General features: G+C 38.3%; 1 protein-coding gene across 1 annotated transcript in view; it reads right to left on the bottom strand.

Moving 5' to 3' along the window:
- OXCT1 (3-oxoacid CoA transferase 1) overlaps positions 1–22,691 on the bottom strand; it is a 161,959-nt gene that overhangs the window by 51,966 nt on the left and 87,302 nt on the right. The window contains exons 12-13 of the mRNA XM_010853715.1: positions 16,462–16,534; positions 15,774–15,849 (exon numbers count right to left, since the gene is read on the bottom strand). Of these exons, the coding sequence (XP_010852017.1) occupies positions 15,774–15,849; positions 16,462–16,534 (149 nt within the window). The remainder of the gene's footprint in view (positions 1–15,773; positions 15,850–16,461; positions 16,535–22,691) is intronic.

Here is a 22,691-nt window from a genome sequence, read left to right as displayed (position 1 = left end):
GGATGCTAAGTGCAACCATGAAATTATAAGATTCTCTCTACTTGGAAGAAAAGCTGTGACAAACCTGTGTGTGCGCTTAGTCACTCAGTCATGTCCGACTCTTTGCAACCCCATCGGCTGCAGCCCACCAGGCTCCTCTGTCCATGGGGATGCTCCAGGCAAACGTACTGGAGTGGATTGCCATGCTCTTCTCCAGGGGATCTTCCCAACCCAGGGACTGAACCCAGGTCTCCCTCACTGCAGGCAGATTCTTTACCAACTGGGCCACAAGGGAAGCCCTAGATAGCATATTAAAAAGCAGAGACATCACTTTACCTACAAAGGTCCTTCTAGTCAAGCTATGGTTTTTCCAGCAGTCATGTATGGACGTGAGAGTTGGACCATAAAGAAGGCTGAGTGCCAAAGAACTGATGCTTTTGAACTGTGGTGTTGGAGAAGACTCTTGAGAGTCCTTTGGACTGCAAGGAGGTCAAACCAGTCCATCCTAAAGGAAATCAATCCTGAATATTCTTTGGAAGGACTGATGCTGAAGCTGAAGCTCCAATATTTTGGCCATCTGATGTGAAGAGCCCATTCATTAGAAAAGACCCTGATACTGGGAAAGATTGAAGGCAGGAGGAGAAGGGGGATGACAGAGGATAACATGGTTGGATGGCATCACCGACTCAAAGGTCATGAGTTTAAGAAAGTTCTGGGAGATAGTAAAGGACAGGGAAGTCCAGGGTGCTGCGCAGTCCATGGGTCGCAAAGAGTTGAATACAACTGAGTGACTGAACAATAGCCATGTGTAAATTAACAGATTAAAAACACATTGGATAAAATTCAACAGCCAGTAAGTTTAAAAGCAATCTGAAACTTCTAGAACAATATAAACTTCTAGAACAACAACAATACAAACAGCAAGCATAGTATTACAGGCAAAAATTTTAAATAAAATCTCATCAAAATCAAGAGAGTCCTCAATCACTATGACTTACTCATATTTGTTTTGGATAATATGTTAAAAGAAAATAAACTGGTGGCAGGCATCTTAGAAAATAAAAATGATTTTTATTTGCAGATAAAAGAGATATGTAGAATATCTAAGAGAATTCTAAAAGAACCATGATAGCAAATAAAATAAATAGATTAGAAGTTGAAAGGGAATATCCAGCTCAATACATTGACAAACACTTAAAAAGAATTAGGAGTAACTGTAGTGCAAGAGGTAAACAAGACCTAAATAAATGACAAAGTATGCATCACTCCTGGACAAAGAAACTCTATTATTCTAAACCTACCAGTCCTTCCTAAATCAACATATTTAATGCTTAGTGCACTCCAGGAAAAAGATTCTTCCTGAAGAGGTTTGCTCACCACTCTATCCACAGTCCTTAATACAACATATAAAACCAAAGAAAGTAGGTATAAAATACAAAAAGTTGTATAAAATACAACCTATTGCATTCATCCCATTTTAAAAATAAAGAGATGAAGTCTGAAAGGTTAAGTGACTTCACAGAGACGTAGAGCTGCTTCTGAGTGTACTTAAAAGGAAAACGGAAGGCTTTTTATGTGGTATGTTACATTTCAAAAGTAAACTCTTCCTCTTACAGTGGACATGCCATCCCTCTAAGACTAACAGGCTGGAGTGATGCATTATAGCACTGGCCTAGCTGCTGCCTAGTTTTGTGACCTGGGTCAAGCCACTCATTTCTTTGAATTCAGGTTCTCTATCAGTAGAAGGAGGGTGCTGTATCGACGGATGATATTAAGGAATTGCATCCTTAATCGCTTACTGTTAAGGGAATAAGGAATTGTGGTTTATAAAAGGAATCTTTATCTTTCAGAAATAATGCTAAAAAGTTTATTGATAGGATGATATGATGATGAAATTTGCCTCAAAATAATTTGGGGAGGGCAGAGGTAAATAGGAGTATAAGACTATAAGAAATAAGACTAGCCATGAATGGACAACTGCCTAAGCATTAGTGTTCTATTTTTGTACACATTTGACATTTTCCCTAATAAAACTTTTTTGACAATAAAAGTTCTAGTCAAAAATTATCTCTAAACCAAAGGAGTAAAGTAAGAAATAAAGCTTTCACCAACTGGAAATGCTAAATTCAGTCATTCAATAACATTTAGTCTTCAAGATTCATTAGTCTTTAGCTGCAGGGTCACACTGTCTTCAGCCCTTTGGCTTCATTCCCCGCTAAGTCATATCAGAAGCACCATTATTTATGAAATTACTAATAATGGGTTTCTAGGAGACCTCATCTATCATTTTTAATGTTTCCTCCCCTTCTTTTAAGTGGGCTCTTTAATGAGAGGAGGCTGCCGCAGTCATACTAACCATCTTTAACTAAAGGGATAATAACTGAAAATAACAAACTCACTCATTGCTTAGTCTCTTTATAAAGAAGGAGAAAGGGGACAGATACTATTTTAATAAAAAGGTCCAAACTCCCGTTTCATGCATAGACTTCTGCCTTCCAATACTGAGGAGGTGGAAAGTATGATCAAATTCATACAGAGCTGCTAGGAGGCCAAGCAGCACCATGTCTTGGAACCAATCAGATATCCAGCTTACGTTTCTTTCAGAGTCTGACTTGAATATATCTGAGTTCCAGTGAACAGAGTTCTTAGAACCAAGCAGTTGTTCACAAACACATCATATGCAACATACAAAGGAGGAAAATATTTCCTTTCCTTCAGAGCAAAAACAGATTCAGATAGCAATCAAAAGACAAAGTCTCTTTTAAGATTAATGAAAATTGAGATATTTCTATTTCATATTCTCATGTTACTTTGCTTACCTAAAAGTTTAACACTGGTGGGGATCGAGGCTGAGTGAGGTAACTTGCTAATGAATCTGCTATTGTTCCTTCCTGATCTCACATTTAATCTTTTTTTTTTTAAAAAAAAAACCTCTATTTAGGATTCCCCTTTGCATTGATTCCCATATTTCTATAATTATGTCTCAATGTTTTCCATTTAAGAAATATCTAAAGCTAAAATTATAAAAATCCTAGTAGAGGACAAGAACTCTTTCAAAGAACGCTTCAGTTGGTAGATTATAAAAAACAAAATGGGTTGATAATAAAATACTTCATACATGAGATTGATGTTAATTACTGTGATTAGGCAGTGGAGACTTTAGAATTCAAGTGAGGACTTAAAAGATAATATGCAGAAGAAAGAATATGCAAATTGTCAATCCAGCACCTTCCAATGCCTGCAGCTTGAACTAGTATTACACATACAGCGTGTATCCTTCCAATTGTAATAGCCTATATCCCACACATGGGCTTCCCAGGTGGCACCAGTGGTAAGGAACTCACCTGCCAATGCAGGAGACATAAGAGATGTAGGTATGATCCCTGGTCAGGAAGATTCCCTGGAGAAGGGAATGGCTACCCATTTCAGTATTCTTGCCTGGAGAGTCCCATGGACAGAGGAGCCTGCCAGGCTACAGTCCATAGGTTCACAAAGAGTCAGACATGACTGAAGCAACTTAGTACACACACATGCTACCCCACACAATGAAACAGAGATTTCTTTCTCAAGTTTACAGAAAGGCTATAAAGATATTTATTTATTTTGCAGGTAGTTTTGTCTCATCACAAAGGCATTAGTAAAATACATCCAAAAAAAGGAACAAAGAAACTTGTGGCAGAATGCAAAGTACATAAAAGCAAACAATACTGTGACTAAATCCCCACTGCATAACTTGCAACACATGTAAACTTGAAAAGTTAACTCTCCTGGCCTGAGTCTCTTCATCTATAACAACAGGGACTATTATATTTAACTCACAGAGTTATAAGGATTAAGTGACAATAAACATACAAATAAACAGCATAGAACCTGGCCAATGGCATGAACCAAAGAGCTTCTGGTAAAAATAGTAGATTTATAACTTAGCTCCCTTGTAGTAAAAATAGTAGATTTATAACTTAGTTGTGGCTTCGCTGGTAACTCAGGGGTAAAGAGTCCACCTGCCAATGCAGGAGATATGGATTCAATCCCTGGGCTGGGAAAATACCCTGGAGGAAGGAAATGGCAACCCACTCAAGTATTTTTATCTGAGAAATCCCATGGATAAACAAGTCTGGTGGGCTGAGCACACACACACAGCTTTTGATCATCCATAGGATCCTCCATGGAGAAGGCAATGGCACCCCACTCCAGGACTCTTGCCTGGAAAATCCCATGGACAGAGGAGCCTGGTAGGCTGCAGTCCGTGGGGTCGCTAAGAGTTGGACACAACTGAGCGACTTCACGTTCACTTTTCACTTTCATGCACTGAAGAAGGAAATGGCAACCTGCTCCAGTGTTCTTGCCTGGAGAATCCCAGGGACGGGGGAGCCTGGTGGGCTGCCATCTATGGGGCTGCACAGAGTCGGACACGACTGAGGCGACTTAGCAGCAGCAGGATCCTCCAAGTAAGAGAAATTTTCATTATAAAATTCATATGTCAATATGTTAGTCAATAAATACTTTTAATCTGAAAAATATTGACTGTGAGTAATAAAACTAAAGACTAGTTTTCAACATAATGTTTTCCAGACAGTCACAGATTAAAGTATTTTTGGATAACCAAATATAGTTTTCAAGTGAAAAACAATAATAAACAGCTTATATTCCTAATAACACCCTAAATTCATAAATTTCACTAATCTTAGGTTGTCCTTTTTTTTTTTAACGTATGCTCATTTGTTAAATTGCAGAACAAAAAGAAATCATTCTTTGGTCTCAGAAAATTTGCGGATATTAAATGTGTCTCTAATTGACACAGGAAGTGAAGTTCTATCCACAGGGTCAATGTACGTTTTATTCCCTGGTAGAATGAGAAGGGCTTGGCTAGGTTCTTCCATGGTCCTCTATTCTATCCAGGGGAGCTAGGAACAGAATAAACTGTGGGGAGCACCCTGGTATACAGGAACCATAGACAGAGGACACTCGCGCACATATGGAGACTTAGCTGAACATGAGCTTACAAGGGAGAAATAATGACAGCAAGGAAACAGCAGGGCCACAAGCCAAAGTGGTAGAAACCAAATGCTAGAGTGGGACTTTTTTTGTCTCGCTTTTGACTGATGTTCAACCGTGACACCTATGAGATACCAGCATGTGAGACAGATGCTCAGTAACAGAATTTTCAGAGAAAATGGTCAAAAACAAGTTCTATGATTTTTGGATCCATTGGCAAGATCAAGGAGCAGAGTATAGGCCACAGCAGAGGATTCTATATAAAGGGCTTGAAGAAAGGTCCATCCCAGCAACCAAAAAGAGGGGCAAGTGTTTGTCTACCCCTAAATCAACATATTAGAGCCTGGATGACAACAGGAGAGCATCATACCCTTTGGAGAAGAGCCAGGATGCAACCAGGGAATGGCATGTCTGACTCCTACCTGAGAAAGCAGAAGCTACCATTCTGGCAAAGTAGCTACACTATTCCTGAAGGTGGACAAGAAATGTGTGGGTGCTTCCCAGATGTGGGCCATGTAGGAGAGGGTCGCACAGAGTCTGACATGACTGAAGTGACTTAGCAGCAGCAGCAGCAGCAGCAGCAGCAGCAGCAGCAGCATGAAGATGCTTTAATATGTTCTCAACAAGATGCCATGGAAGGAAGAGAGGGTCCTATCACTGAGAGTGTATGTGTGAAGAGAACAATATTCCTATTCCCAGGAGCTGCTGGGAAAGCATCCAGCCATCATTCATCAGGACAGACACTACAGAAAGAGCCCAGAAGGGGGTCCCCAAAACCCCAGCCCAACCACACAGAGAAAGGGATCAGCTCTAAGCATGTGAAAGGACCAGAGAGCGTGGAGGCAGTTCACAGCATTACCAGTCAACAGCTATATAAGAACTTTCCCAACTTTCTTCCTCACCTTCTCATTCTCCTGAATTTTGACCCTGCAGTGCCAAACTGAGTTGGTGGACGAAGTGAGTGGAGAGAAAAAGCAAAAGAACACCAAGCAACCTTCCCCAAATGCAGGCAGCCTGTTCTGCCCATAGCTGGGAAGCAGTGGTTAAAGGAGATACATTGCTTTTGAATGTATACTGAAGCAAAGTTCACCAGTTTGCACTGTGTGTGTTTAGTTGCTCAGCTGTGTCTGATTCTTTGTAACACCATGGACTATAGCTTGCCAGGCTCCTCTGTCCATGGGATTTCCCAGGCAAGAATACTGGAGCCATTTTCTTTTCCAGGGGATCTTCTCAATCCAGAGATTGAACCTGGGTCTCCTGCCTAGCAGGCAGATTCTTTACCATCTGAGCCACCAGTCTGAACTGGATCCTTTAATTTTAGACTCACTACTAAGTTTGGGAATTAAAGTGACCCACTGAAAGTTTATTATCTGAGAATGAGCTGACACAGAGGGAAAGCTTCCCAACAGAATAAAGTTAAATGCACCACAGGAGACAAAAATTGCTGTGCTTTGATTTCATCCCAAGTGTAAGACTTGTTCAACATATCGGAAACAAAACACAAACACACACACGTTCACATGTGCTTGCTTGTTACAGATGGTCTCTTAACACACATTTACAACAGAGAATAGTCACCATCAATACTGTTTTTTAAAATGATCAAAGACAGCAGTACTGGAAACAATATTTGATAAGATGTAATAAACACTAAAAGCCAAAAGGAAGGCCTCCAGAACAACAACAACAAAAAGGATTAAGTGCCCCTCCAGAAAAATAAGACATTGCCTGCTCTTTAAATAGTCAAGGATGCAGTTTTTAAAGAAATGCAAAATAACAGATTAGAAAAACAGGAAAAACAAATAAACAAAAACTGATACCAGTGTTGGTGAGAGAGTGAAAACAGTATGAGTGTAAACGGAGATGATTTTTTGCCAAGAATTCAGTTAAGTTTCAAAACCCCTAAAAATTGACCAAGATGTTCTATTACTAGGGATTCACACTAGGAAAATCATCTAAGAACTATATAAAGACCAAAGTTCAAAAATATAACTAATGCTTTTAAACAATTAGAAAATCAGACAGGGACTTCCCTGGTGGTCCAGTGGTTTAGAACCCACCTTGCTGGGAGAAAATAATAGCAAATGAAACATCTGACAAAGAATTAATCTCCAAAATATACAAAGCAGCTCATGCAGCTCAACACCAGAAAAAAGAACAACCTAATCAAAAAGTGGGCAAAAGACCTAAACACACATTTCTCCAAAGATTATATACATATGGTAATAAATACAAGAAAAGATGCTCAACATCACTCATTATTAGAGAAATGTAAATCAAAACCACAATGAGGTATCATTTCACGCTGGTCAGAAGGGCCATCATCTACAAAAAAAAAAAAAAGTCTACAAAGAATAAATGCTGGAAAGGGTGTGGAGAAAGGGAACCCTCTTACCCTGTTGCTGCTGTTAAGTCGTGTCAGTCAGGTCGGACTCTGTGCGACCCCATAGACGGCAGACCACCAGGCTCCTCAGTCCATGGGATTTTCCAGGCAAGAGTACTGGAGTGGGTCACCAGTGCCTTCTCCACTTACACTGTTAGTGGGAATGCAAACTGGTACAGCCACTATGGAGAACAGTGTGAAGATTCCTTAAAAAACTAGAAACAGAACTTCTTTATGACCCAGCAATCCCGCTGCTGGGCATACACTCCAAGGTAACCAGAATCAAAAAAGACACATGTACCCCAATGTTCATTGCAGGAGTGTTTACAATAGTTAGGACATGGAAGCAACCTAGATGTCCATCAGCAGATGAGTGGATAAGGAAGTTGTGATAATACACACAATGGAATATTACTCAGCTATAAAAAGGAATGCATTTGAATCAGTTCTAATGAGGTGGATGAAACTGGAGTCTGTTATACAGAGAGAAATAAGTCAGAAAGAGAAAGACAAATACTGTATGTAAATGCATATATATGGAACTTAGGAAGAGGGTAACGACAATCTACATGCTGGGTAGCAAAAGACACACAGAAGTTAGGAACAGACTTTTGGACTCAGTGGGAGAAGGCAAGGGTGGGATGATTTGACAAAATAGCAATGAAACACGTACAGTATCATATGCACAACAGATGACCCATGCAAGTTCAATACATAAAGCAGGGCATTCGAAGTCAGTGCTCTGAGACAATCCAGAGGGACAGGGTAGGGAGGGCGGTGGAAGGGGGGTTCAGGATGGGGTGGACACATGTATACCCATAGCTGATTCATGCTGATGTATGGCAAAAACCATCACAATATTGTAATTATCCTCCAATTAAAATAAACTAATTAATTAAAAAGAAAATAGAATCTACCTTGCAATGCAGGGGACACAGGTTCAATTCTTGGTCAGGGAACTAAGATCCTACATGGCACGGAGCAACTAAGCCCACATACCACAACTAAAGATACCACGTTTTGCAACTAAGACCCAAAACAGCCAAATAGATACAAATAAATAAATATTAAAAAAAAAAGAAATACAGACAAATAATAGAAAAAGCATCTTTTAGACATCAGAGAGCAGGCAATACAGGACTGTGACCTCTGAGAAAAGGGAAGCCAATAAGATGGGCCCACAACTGCCCCAGGCTACTGTCTAGAGAGTTTCCAGACTGCAGTGTAAGGAGGGGAAATGAGAAGTCCAGCTGCCTCATTTGGGTTGAGATCTCTGATCAACTAGAATTTGACTTGAGATCTCAAAATACCAGAGGGGAGCTTGCTATACAGAGAGAGAGCTCAGAAGATTTGCAAAAGGTGAACTCAAGTTATTTACCAGAGTAATGATGTATATATATTACAAGAAAAAATTGTCTGAGGTCTGGTGAAGAATCACGAGAAGTATTAGGTGAAAAATGTCCATAATTCACACAGGTCTGAGAATAATTCACATTCCCACTAGCCAGAGGGGAAATGCCATGGACATCAGGTAGTGTCCTCAGAAAAAACAGCATGAGTAGTGGGGCTAATTAGACTGAAACTAAAGGCTGCAGCCATGAAATTAAAAGACGCTTACTCCTTGGAAGGAAAGTTATGACCAACCTAGATAGCATATTCAAAAGCAGAGACATTACTTTGCCAACAAAGGTCCAGACGTCTAGTCAAGCCTATGGTTTTTCCACTGGTCATTTATGGATGTGAGAGTTGGACTGTGAAGAAAGCTGAGCGCCGAAGAATGGATGCTTTTGAACTGTGGTGTTGGAGAAGACTCCTGAGAGTCCCTTGGACTGCAAGCAGATCCAACCAGTCCATTCTGAAGGAGATCAGCCCTGGGATTTCTTTGGAATGAATGATGCTAAAGCTGAAACTCCAGTACTTTGGCCACCTCATGCGAAGAGTTGACTCACTGGAAAAGACCCTGATGCTGGGAGGGATTGGGAGCAGGAGGAGAAGGGGACGACAGAGGATGAGATGGCTGGATGGCATCACCGACTCGATGGACATGAGTCTGAGTGAACTCCGGGAGTTGGTGATGGACAGGGAGGCCTGGCGTGCTGCGATTCATGGGGTCGCAAAGAGTTGGACACGACTGAGCAACTGAACTGAACTGAACTGAACTGAAAGGCTGTCAACTAATCTCAAAGAGCTTAAGAGCAAATTTTCCATAAATTGAAAAAAATAAATAAAAATTAAAAAAAAATTTCTTTTAAGCAAATACTGAAAGAATCAACCTGAGTAACATCTGTAAGACTTGCATTAAAAAAAAAAAAAAAAATCAAAGGATGTCCTTCCAGCAGACAGACAATAAGATCAGATGGCATTCTGAATTGATGTAAAGGAAAAGTGAAGGAAAGAGCAAATATACAGGGAAAAGAGATAAAATATACAATTTATATATATAAATTATAAACAATATTTTTCTCATTTTCAATCTCTTTAAAAGAGACTTGACTGTTTAGAGCAAAATAATAACAAAGTACCATGGATTTATGGGGCTTCCCAGGTGGCATTAATGATAAAGAATCTGCCTGTCAGTCCAGGGGACATAAGAGACACAGGTTCAATCCCTAGGTTGGGAAGTTCTCCTGGAGGAGGGCATGGCAACCCACTCCAGTATTCTTGCCTTGACAATCCTCATGGACAGAGGAGCCTGGCAGGCTATAGTCCACAGAACTGCAAAAAGCTGGACGAAACTGAAGTGACCTAGCACACATGCATGCACCATGGATTTATAACACATGCAGAATAAAACATATGACTAAATAGCAAATAAGATAACATAGAATATAAGTTTATAGCTGTATGGTTCTTTCATTATATATAAAGTGATATAACCTGAAATAGACTGTGATAAATAAAAGATGGTCTGTATTGCAAACCTTGAGAGAACCACTAAAATATATATAAGAAAATAAGTCAAGACTGGATAAAAAACCAAAATCTAACTACATATGTTAACTGCAAAAGCTCACTTAAGTGTAACGACAGGTTATAGGTAGAAGAATGGGAAAAGATATACCATGCAGAGTGAACATATTAATATTAAGATAGTCAGCTTCAGAATAAGAAATATTACCAGAGATAAAGAAAAATATAATTTTTTAAAAGGTCAATTTGTTAAAAGAATATAATAATCTTAAGTACTACTGTAATGGAGTTCTAAAATATATGAAGTAAAAAGTGATAAAACTGAAAGGAGAAATATACAAATGTACAATTATAACTCAAGGTTTCAATGCTCTTCTCTCAGTAATCAATAGAAAAGCACAGTAGACCAGAACCACACCATCTCCCTACTTGACCTAATTGACACTCAGAGAACACTCTAGCCAACAAGAGCAGAATACACATTCTTTCCAAGAATGGAAACAGATGGAACAGTCACAAAAATAGATTATATTCTAGGCTGCAAATACATCTCAAACTTAAAAGGATAGAACCCATGTAAAGTATGTACTCTGACTTCAAGAGAATTAAACTAGAAATTAGTACAAAGTTTTGTGGAAAATCACCAAATATTTTGAAATTAAACGATATACTTTTACATAACCAATAGGTCATGGGAAAAAAACACAAAAGAAATTAAAAATATCCTGAAGAGAATAATAATAAAACAAAAGAGACAAAAATTTGTGGGATGTTACTGATACAGTGCTTAGAGAGAAATTTAGAGCATAGCCCTTAATACACATCTAATAAATATTTGTTGAATGAATGAGCGAACTTAATCCCCAAAGCAAGCACATGAGTTAAATGTTATCATTTTACAAATGAATATATCAAGGTTCACCTAATTTGTTATACCACCAATAAATGACAGAACCAGTACTTAAGCAAGGCTTCCCTGGTGGCTCAGATGGTAAAGAATCTGCCTGCAGTAAGGGAGATCTAGGTTCATTCCCTGGGTCAGAAAGAACCCCTGGAGAAGGGAATGGCACCCCACTCCAGTACTCTTGCTTAGACAATTCCATAGGCAGAGGAGCCCAGCGGGCTGCAGTCTCTGCGTGCATCCTAAGTCACTTCAGTCGTGTCCGACTCTCTTTGACCCTATGGACGTAGCCTTCCAGGCTCTTCTGTCCATGGAATTCTCTAGGCAAATACTGGAGTGAGTTGCCATGCCTTCCTCCAGGGTATCTTCCGACCCAGGGATCAAACCTTCATCTCATGCCTTTTGCACTGGCAGGCGAGTTCTTTACCACTAGTGCCACCTGGGAAGCCCAGCTTACAGTCCATGGGGTCTCAAAGAATTGGACATGACTGAGCGACTGACATGACTGAGCGATTAACACTTTCACTTCAGTACTTAAGAACAGGCATATCTAACCCCAAAGTTCTGTACAGTTTCTATTACATTACACTGATGGAGCAAAAGCACTACTGAATAATTGTTAAAGTACACATAATTCCCACCTGTCCTTTTTCCTTGCCCATGGTTTGCAGCTGCCTGAGCATTGGGACAAATGGACAAGACACCAGTATCTTAAAACAACTATCTAGATCTGTATGTTTGTATCTATCCATACAGTAATCTTTATATTTCTGTATCTGTACCTACAGTTTAGTATATAGGCTACATTTCATGCATCTAAACCACGAGATTAAATGTTGAGCACAACCCCTTCCCCTCAGCTGTACAAGAAGGAAGACTAGAGAATTAGCTTATTTAAAACAGGCATCATATCTAGGAGACCAAATCAATGTTATGTACTCATACATATAGCATACATGAATATGACGCTGATTTGTGCTTAATCTTCTAAAATGCACAAAGAAATGAAAAATATGAGGGAAAAACAAAACACCTAAACATCCTATTTTTGTTTGTTCCAAGAATCCCTCATTTCTGTTCTCCCCGTGTAGAAGGAGCAGGCCCTCGGCTATTACGTTCAGCTCAGATACAGCAACTTGTCCAGAAGGCAGCTATTGCATGCCTTTAATAACCAGCTCCCATAGTAGGTCATACACATCTACTTCCCCTCACAAGTCTATCATCTATGGCAGCTGTTTCCCAGAAATAAGCATTAGAAGAGCCAGAGCAGCTCTGGATGGAGAGTCAACGGACTGCACATCTTCTCATATTTCTGCAGCTTGCCTAGGGTTACCATCATCAAGGAACTAGAAAGAGCCAATCACTGTTCTGTCACATTTTCTCCCTTTGTATGCTCAGGGCAGAATTTTCAAAAATCTGTGAAAACAGGACCCATGCTGCATACTAAGAAGCTATTAGAGGATAAGACAAATAGCATCCACACCATTTGCTTGCCTTAAAAGCTTAAAGTTTATTATAATCTGACATTGTAATGATTGATGGAGATGCTACGGTGCAGAGAAACTCAAGACTTTACAATCATTGAAAGATTATTAAACTCAGTAAAAAGATAAAAGTAAATGAAAAATGATATAATAAAGCTGAACCCTTCAGCGCCTTGACTGCCAGGTCTTGCAATAAAAATATATCTAAATTTTATAAATCAACATAAATCTTTAGGGCAAACAGAAATAGCTCACTGAAACTACATAAGGAGGCTAGGCTGTTATCCATAACCAATGAAAACAAGAAATGTGTCCTCTGGTACTTGAATATGAATTTGGATACACAGGTTTTACAGTTACTGTAAAATAGTCTTGCTTACGCCAGCATTTTTTGAGGCAAATATTCCCTCTCAATGTTAAGCAATAGTACACTGAAGAAGTTAAAAATAATAGCCACTATTTATGGAGTGCTTTGAGTCTTCACTTTTCATTTTCTTTTCATTTAATCCTAACAAAAATCCATATACTCCAGATTGTGTAATTTTTAAGGGGTAGAGCTGAAATTCAAATCAGATCTCTTCCAAATTAAAGCTCATGGTCTTGACTCTTAAGCTATCTTGAATCCAAAGGAAGCAAAATATATACCTTGTATCACATACAAAGAATCCCAGAAGTCATTATCAGTTACTAAAAGAACAAAAGAGGGCTTCCCTGGTGGCTCAGGGGTAAAGAATCTGCCTGCCAAAGCAGAAGACAGGGATTCAATCCCTGACCTGGGAAGACCTCACCTGCTGCGGAGCAACTGAGCCCATGCACCACAACTACTGGGCAAGCGCTCTAGAGCCTGAGAGCCGCAGCCACTGAAGCCTGTGTGCCTAGAGTCCATTCTCTCCAACAGGAAAAGTCACCGCAATGAAAAACCCTTCCACTGCAACTAGAGCGTAGCACTCACCACAACTAGAGAAAGCCTGTGCAGCAATCAAGACCCAGCACAGCCATAAGTAAAATTCTAAAAGAACAAAAGAAATGCTCATTCAGAAAAGACGCTATTAACTTCCATGACCAAAAGAGTGGAACCAGACACAAGAACACTTTTCAAGCTTAATTTTTCTCCACACCCCTTCAGAAATCCAGAGTTCTCTATTGCTGCTCCACTAGATCCAGTCCTTTGCAAACGCATGATCTCCAAACTATATTAGGAAAATTACAAAGTAATAAACACTGATGTTTTGATCATTCATAGGAATCTTCATAGGATATATAAAACCATGATACATGTTGGAAAATCTTCCCTACAAATGGCAACTACATAATGCATACTCTCACCATGAGAGCTTCCAGTCTCACTGTGTGCTAAATCATAATAAAAACAAATTGTACAGTAGCTTGTTAAAGATGCCCAAGTTCCCTGAAAGCAAAAATATGTTGGACATGTTTCTGTGATTTTAAAACTCACTAATAGTCCAGAGAAATAGATTCTACTTTGAACTCTCTTGCTTCTGTTCATAGTAACCAATCCTCTTCCGTCCTCTGCCAGGCAGGCATCTCCAACTTCTTAACTTATCAAATAATAACAACCCATTTATCTAGCATATACTGTGTCAAGCCCTATGATATATATTATAACCTTAGAGTTAGGGCTAAAACTCAGGGCTTGCTATTTTATGCTCCTTCTACTACCCTCTATTAGCCTTTTTCTAAAATTTGAAAAGAGAAATACACTCTTTCTACACAAATAAACATTCCTATAAAGTATCAATCTGACTTACTGTATAATGCTCAGGAGACCCCCTGATTTCTTCGAAGCCTCCAAAAGTTGCCAACTCTTATAACTATGGCTAATTTAGAATAACAATATAGCAACAATACAACAACTTAGCAAATCCATAACTTGCTAAGTGTTCTTACTATTAATGGGTCAATGATATTTTCCCTTTACATTTTAAACATGATTGATGATCACTCTTTAATACACTCGAACTTGGTTTTCAAACGTGGTTACATATCATCACCATATAGGACTGCTTTTAAAATGACCAGTTCCAGGTTATATCCCAGATTAAACTGGAAACTAATGATGGGCCAGAGGCATCACCATTTTTAAAAATTCCCAGGTGCTTCCAATATGCAACCAAGTTTGAGAACCAGAGCTGTAATAATAAATGAAATTTTAAAATAATGTTTCAAGAGATCATAGTTCAAAAAAGCTAAACTAATACAATCTCTACCATTGTTATCAACTACATTAATTCACCGTCCTCAAAAAATGAGCAGGAAAAACTAAGAAATTTAAAAAATACAAAAAACCTTTCATTATAGAACACCAACCTCAGTTAAACAAAATATTTTTTAGCTCAAGCTTCAGAGAAACACACAGAAACCTTTAAAGATACACATTAAAAGAGTAACCTGAAAAAAATGAGCTCATAATCATGGACACTCATTGTTGTTCGCCTACACATATAAAGAACCACACTCTGGAATGTAAAGAACTACACTCATAAATCAACTGATTATAGTCTTTTTTCCAAAGCTAATTTCAAGAGGTTTCTTCCTTGATTTAGATCGTTAGTAAATGAAAACTGTTTGCATTTCACAGACATGTTTAAATATCACAGGTTTTGTATTCGGTAATAGAAGACAATGTGATTGATTACTCATAGGGTCACATGACTAATCAAGAGAGGATTTTACTCACTGTGAATAAGAAAAGAATACAATTAACATAAAATTAATGAACATATTAATTGCTCTTTCTAGTTATAAAGCTTAGTTATAATAAATATTTGTATTTCTTACTTTTATCAGAGTATAATTAACCCATATTTTTTACCTTCTGAGGAAGTTCTCTGTTTTTCTAGGGAAAATTATGCTTTGACTCTGATCTTATCTATTTTTAGTTCCAATTACATAGTAAACTGGCAAAGCTAAATATTTTTCAGGAGAATTAGAAATTTGATTTTTATTAAAATTTGAAATAAGAAATACATCTTACAGTATCTATTTTTGTAACAATTATATTTGTACTCATAGCAATCTGATAAGATTTTTCTTAATATTAATACTTCAAAAACAATTATTCTAACCCAGGCATAATTCAGAAGAAAACGTGCCTACTTACAGGTATCATCCAGTTAGCCAGGTCACCGTATTTGGAAACCTGCATGGCTCCTAGCATTGTCAGATTGACATGTCCCCTGAGAAAGACAGAGAAGAAATATAAAGCAAACTTCCATGTTTTATGTCCCTTTTGCTTGAAATTGCCAGCAATTAAATAATCTTACTCCCCCTGCCCCCAAATATATTTGCTTTCTTCCACCCAACACTTGATTTCCAAATAGACTGGCTTCAAGCTAAGGCAGAAAAATAACTATTAAGAGTTCTTTAAAAAAAATTATAGCCTATATTGTATCCAAAAACAAATTAAAAACAGGTGTACACAGTGAGTTTGTTTCCTTTGGTAAGGGAAAATGTGGCTCGATTTGAAGGCAAACACTAGCTAGAAAATGAAAACACAGTTTGCAGAAAATGTTAGGATCCTCAGAAAGAGCCTCAAAAACGTTTACTTCAGTTTAGTTGGCACACAGACATATATTTCACTTTGAAGGTTCTTTTAATAATCGTGGGCTGCATGTTCCAATTGCCAACATTCAATATGAATAATTTCACATCTTGGTGCAGCCAAGCAAGTCCATGATCATTTTCTGGCTGGGAGAGGTGGTTATGTTTCACAGTCTTGTTAATAGACTCAGGGATGACTCAGCTCATTCCACACCGTGGGAAACATGAGGAGCTCCATTATTACATACCCTCTAATCATTGCAAATGATTCATCACTGGAGAAATAAGAGGCTCCTGGAAGAACAGTAACTGTTTCCTTGCCTACACACACACACACACACACAGACACAGGGAAGACAAAAGAAAGAAAAGGCTATTAGATTTCTAAGAGCGGAAATCATGGTGGAGACAGAGGTCTACACCTTCTCTATTTCATACAGAAGTAAGTGTCCCTTAACCAAAACACAGCAACAATAGGGGTATGGGGGGACACAATGGGAACTGCCAACCTACAAAGACAAGTGTTTTGTTACTAACATTGTTCAGATTTGCCCTTGCATGGGGATAATGAAAAACAGACCAACTTTTCATTTTATTATTGTTTTGAAATTGTCTACAGACAATGTACTTCTCTATTGCCTATTATTACATAACCATCCCTGTCTCCCACCAGACCCAGTCCCTTCACAAGCCCCTATTAAATGCTAATAGGAGTAAAGAAGAAAGGGGTTCTTGGGATGCACCTGTCAGAACCCAATGCTATTATAAGTCACTGGACTGAAACACTGTAGAATAAACATGAAGAAATCAGCTGGAAGGGAATGAAGCAGGAGATGCTTCTCAAATATTTTTCTTTCTTTTTTTTTTTAATTTTATTTTATTTTTAAACTTTACACAATTGTATCAGTTCCGCCAAATAGTTCTTTAAAATCAATGAATAATCTAGAAAGAGAGGTTTCACCTAATTCCTTAATGTCACTGGTTGAAAGAATCTCTTCTTTCAACCTTTCTCTCTGCTTCATCTTTCTGCCCTTGCTTCAGTAAATTTCTACTAATAACCAGAAAAGGTCCTCTTAGAAGGACCTCTCCCAACACTTACATCCCATAATAAAAACTGAGAACTAGAAAAGTTCTTCAAGGTCGTCCAATCCCTATACAAGCAATAATATAACCTAACTCAAACCTTAGCTGCTGAGTTCTTGTGACCTGTCTATTCAGGAGCTTGAGGTACCTAGGAGATGCTTCTGGTCTCAACAGAAAAGTGTTCACGTGCCACTCTGCCAAAGGTTAAGTCAACTGTCTGAGCACACTGCATGCCACTGCCCCAGTGTAATAGAGCAGACAATAAGAAGGGGAAGAAAAGTGATTCCAAGAATGGAATAGAGCAAAGCTCTTGGACACAACAGGACAAGAGTGATCTGACTGTGATCAGATCACAAGAGTGATCAAATGTGCAACAGCTGTCCCCTCAATTTCTCAAGTCATGTCCAAGAGCTAACTTCACCAATATCCCCCTCCATCTGAGCTCAAATATAGAGCATGACTATCTATATCATGCTGAATTATTTACTGACCCCTAAAAGTTTGATTCTAATCAAAGGAAACATTCTCACCTCTTTTAAAGGAACACAAAGCAGAAAAGCTTTGGAGAATACTTTCTGGTGTGGTTAATAAGGGCTGGCTTGTAAACAGCATGTAGGATTTGGAGGATTAAATGAAATCATGTATGTAAAGCCCTTACTCTAGGACCTGGCACAGAGAAAGCACTTTGTGAACATTAATTTTTAATATTATTTTCATTGTTAATCATCACTCTAAACCTACTTGTGAAAAAGACAATGCCATCAACCCTCTAGGGATAAATGCTACAGGGGCAAGCAATCAGCTTTTATGATAAGGTTATATACCAGCGTGTGAACTCCAGGTTTCAGGACAAGCAGAATACAACTAAACCTTATCCTAACACCACTTTCATGTCCAGAAAATACAGTTCCTCTCCAGTCCTGTGAGATGGAGAGGCAAAGAAGAATCTGTAGGCTGAAAATGCAAAACAAACAAACGAACAAAAATTTCAATTCTTTGTTCTCTATGTGATAAATAAAATGACTTCCAAAGGGCTATCTCTACCGGCTGGCAGTACATAGAAGACATTATTTACCACTTACTGTAAAGGAAACTCTGAGATCAATGCACACAGAGCTTCTGATCTCCCCATGTGATTTATCAAGGATAGTATTTTTTAAAGAGCCCAGAAAATAATTCTTATGAAAGTTATTGTCAGGCCCCCTGTTATATATTCTGGCATCTTATAAATATATTCTTTGAAAAAAAAGTTAATTTTCATTTTTAACATCCCAAAATCTAAATAAAAATAGGATATCCTAAAGTTGATATCAATGCTTTTCAAATACAGTGTCCTAATTTGGTTAAATAATTATAATCAATAATACAATCAATATCTTAAAAAGGCTTTCTTATTCAGCTTTTCCTAATTATTTGTCTTCTTCAACTTCCCCTGTATATGTCTATATCCTCTCATGATATTCAGGCAATAGAATTATCCAGTTTCATGGTTATTGAGTCATTTGGCTTATGACATAACATGCCACTCACTCAATATCAAGTAAATGTTCACTCTGTGCCTTAAACAAAATGCAGATGCCCTAAACAAATGGTTCTCAAACACTCATCAGAATCACATGGAGGTCTTATAAAAACACAGACTATTGAGCACAACTCCCAGAGTTTGAGGATTTTCATCTCTAAGAAGTCCCCAGTGATGGGGATGCCAATGCTGTGGCTCTGAAAACCACACTTTGAGAACCACTGCCCTAAGCAAGGGCTTCCCAGGTGGGTAAAGAATCTGCTTGCAATGCGGGAGATACAGATTCAATCCCTGGATAGGGAAGATCCCCTGGAGAAGGGCACAGCAACCCCCCACCCCCACCCCGGAGAATCCCATGGACAGAGGAGCCTTGAGGGCTACAGTCCATGGGGTCACAAAGAGTCAGACATGACTGTAACAACCAAGCAAGCATGCATACCCTAAACAAAAGGAACACAATACCCAGTGAGAGAGATAAATACACACAAATAATAACAAGGCAAAATGTGGTATGCTTATGAGATGCTGAATGTGTTGTGGGTTCGAAGGAGAAGCACTTCTGAGCCGCAAAAGGATTTGGAGAGGACAAATGAACTAGGACTTGAAGGATAGGCATTACCAATAAAGAGACAGGGATGAACAAGGGATAGAACATAACAAAAAAGAAAGGGCACTGAAAGAGCTAAGTCATGGATGAAGGAAACAGAAGAGATCGAGCACTTCAGTATGGGTGGACTCAGTCATAGCGAAAGATAAATCTGGAAAGGTCAGTCACAACCATTAGAGAGATCCTGAATGTGGTACTTTAGACTGCAGGCCTGTAATTCTTCAGATGTGGCACGCAGACCTCTAGAGCAGATACTGCTGATGCTGGGGGCTGGAAACTGCTCTGATTATTGCAGGATACTTAACAGCATCCCTGGCCTCTGCATACTAAATGCCAGTAACACTGGCACTCCAGACATTATCAAATGTCGCCAGAAAGGTGAAATCACCCTCTTTCCCATTGAAAGCCACCGCTCTAGAGGCACATAGCAGGAAACAAGGATATTTAAAAGCCATGAGATTAACATGGTTCTTTCTAAGTCGTTGTTTAGTTGCTAAGTCTTTCTAAGTAGTTTTTTAATCAAAAGGTAGGGAAGCCTGGCACGCTGCAGTCCATGGGTTCGCACAGTCAGACATGACTTAACGACTGAACAATGACCAAGAAGAAGTCATTAAAAACATTTTGATATTAAAATAAGAAAAATATTAAGAAATAAGAAAGAATGCAAAATGCACATTAATATGAAAGCTAACGTGAGATTTATTAGAAATTTCACAATTGCACTAGGATGCTGCAAATCTTCCTGAGACCTTGGAAATGTTCTAAATGCTGCCTTCTGCATCCTTGTAAATTCTCAACTTATCAGTGGATGTAGATCAATGTGCAGATAAAAAGGCCTGGGGCCAAGAGCAGGAGACTACATGTGAATCTGTCCCTAGCAACCTGATCTTGAGCACATCACTTCACTTTTCTGGGCTTCAGTTTCCCAACGTGTATAAAAAGTTTTCACTTGAGGCTCAATTTTTACTTAATATATTGACAATATATGTGAAAAAATATGCTGTAAATTGTGTGATTCTATACAAGTGGTCATTCATTGTTACATAACCATATAAAATTATTTAGAAAAGAGGATCCTTAGAAATAGTTCTAATTATTATTTTAATACTTTTTTTTTTTTTTTTTCTTTTGGTGGGGATGCTTCCCTGGTGCCTCAGATGGTAAAGAATCTGCTTGTAATGTGGGAGACCCAGGTTCAATCCATGGGTTGGGAACATCTCCTGCAGAAGAGAATGGCTTCCCACTCCAGTATTCTTGAGACTTTGTCTTTTTTTTTTTTTTTTTCTAATTTATGTATGTATTTATTTATGGTATAAATTCTCAGATTCTTATTTTATTCGATAAGTTGTAAGACATTGTTATTGTTTTTTTCTTTTTCATTTGTTATTAACTCCTGTATTTTACTTTATTTTTTTTTTCAGCTTTATTGAGATATAATAACATATAACATTGCATAAGTTTAAGGTGTGCAATATGATAATTTGCCACTGGTTAACTTTCATCTCGGATAGAATCTGTTCCCAGATTCCACATCACAGCCCCAAAATCTTTTTTTTTAGCGTCAAAGTCTTTAACCATATTCTGTTTTCATATTATTATCCTGAATTTTTGAGCAAATAATCTCAGAGGCCTTGAAAGAGTGATTGCATTCCCTTCAGTTGGATATGCTACAGTTCAAGGAATATGTAGAAGTAAGTGTGAAGGTGGAGATGTCTGTGATATTATTTTAATACACTTTTTATGCCCAGAAACATAACTCTGTCTTTGTTCTAATGGATTTCTATGAAAATCCTTTCAAATGAACACAAACAATGGGCTAATCTTCCTGGTAATGCCCAAACTTGGGGAGTTGAGGAAATCATCAATTTATGTTCTGGGTTCTGGAGTTCAAAGTGTTTCACCTCTAACTTAGCTCCAAAGTCAAAAGCATCATAAATCCCAAAAAGGACTTTGATGAAAGAGATAGAATACTATTAAACTGATTGGCAGCCTGGCTTCCCAAAAGCAAAGAATTCTGGTTTTACAAAGTACTTTAAGATTATATATGGTATTTGAGAAGTTGAAATCTAAAACTGGTGGCTTCATTAGGATTGGGCTACTTTTAAGCTCAATGGAATCAGAAATGTCTACTCTCCAATGATGTCACTGAAAAGATTAACTACTTTCCAAAGAAAGTGGGTTTTATGAGCTCAAGCCTGAAATTTGGAAAATGGAGTTATTCATTTTGCAAATAACTCACTAACATCATAAATTAATTAAACCAAGCAGCAAATATTTTCACAGATCAATGAGCTATTGCTAAAGGGTACAGTACAATTAAATCACAGCCTTGGTTAAATGTCATTGCTTTATCACAGTGCGCCTTTCAGAGTTAAGTCGTGTTAACTAATTCAACTATTCAACCAGAAGCTGTTTTACTTCCAAAACTCCTAAGTATTAAACATCAATTCTACTTGGCAGCTGGCCTTTATATTCGGTTCCTGTTGCTTCTCTTCAGAAATTTACACATACTATTTTTGAACACAAAGTAAGAATTATACTTTTGTGGGGGTAGAGTGAATAGAAGTAAAAGAAGGATAAAGAAAATCATGCCGGAATATAAAAATTAGCTTCCTATGGGAAACTCCATTCTAAGGAAAATCTTTAGCTCCAACACAGTGGCAGTACTGCCTCACGTATGGGCAATGATGGAGGCCAAAAGGTCTGACCTGTTTTTCCTCCTCCTCCAGGCTGCTGCAATGTGTGACTCTCTGTCCCAGTCAAATAAAAGGCTAATAATAAAAGGCAAAGCATATGAATACCAGAGCATAGGAGAAGACAGGCTAGAGTTCCCAATTCAAAGAAACTCTGTATTTATCACCTATATCATTAGATTGCAATGAGTAGCAGAGTACATCCTTAAGTACCCTTGAAGTTTTGAAGGATGCTCTACTAACCAGCATTCTTGCCTGGGAACTCCTACAGACAGAAGAGCCTGGCTGGCTACAGTCTGTGGGGTTACAAAAGAGTTGGACATGACCTAGCAACTAATAAACAAACAACTCCTAACTCTCATGTCAATTAGAGCAGCAATCTCCAATCTTTTGAGCACTAGTGACTAGTTTCATGGAAGCCAATTTTTCCATGGACCAGAGGGTAGAGGGAAGATTTCAGGATTATTCAAGCATATTACATTTATTGTGCATTTTATTTCTATTATTATTACATCAGTTCCACCTCAGATCATCAGACATTGGATTCTAGTGGTTAGGGACCCCTGGATTAGA

Source organism: Bison bison, unplaced genomic scaffold (genome assembly GCF_000754665.1).
Source record: "Bison bison bison isolate TAMUID 2011002044 unplaced genomic scaffold, Bison_UMD1.0 scf7180017864331, whole genome shotgun sequence".
Classification (NCBI taxonomy): domain Eukaryota; kingdom Metazoa; phylum Chordata; class Mammalia; order Artiodactyla; family Bovidae; genus Bison; species Bison bison.
The sequence above is the reverse complement of the archived record's forward strand: the minus strand, read 5'-3'. Positions and strand labels throughout refer to the sequence as shown.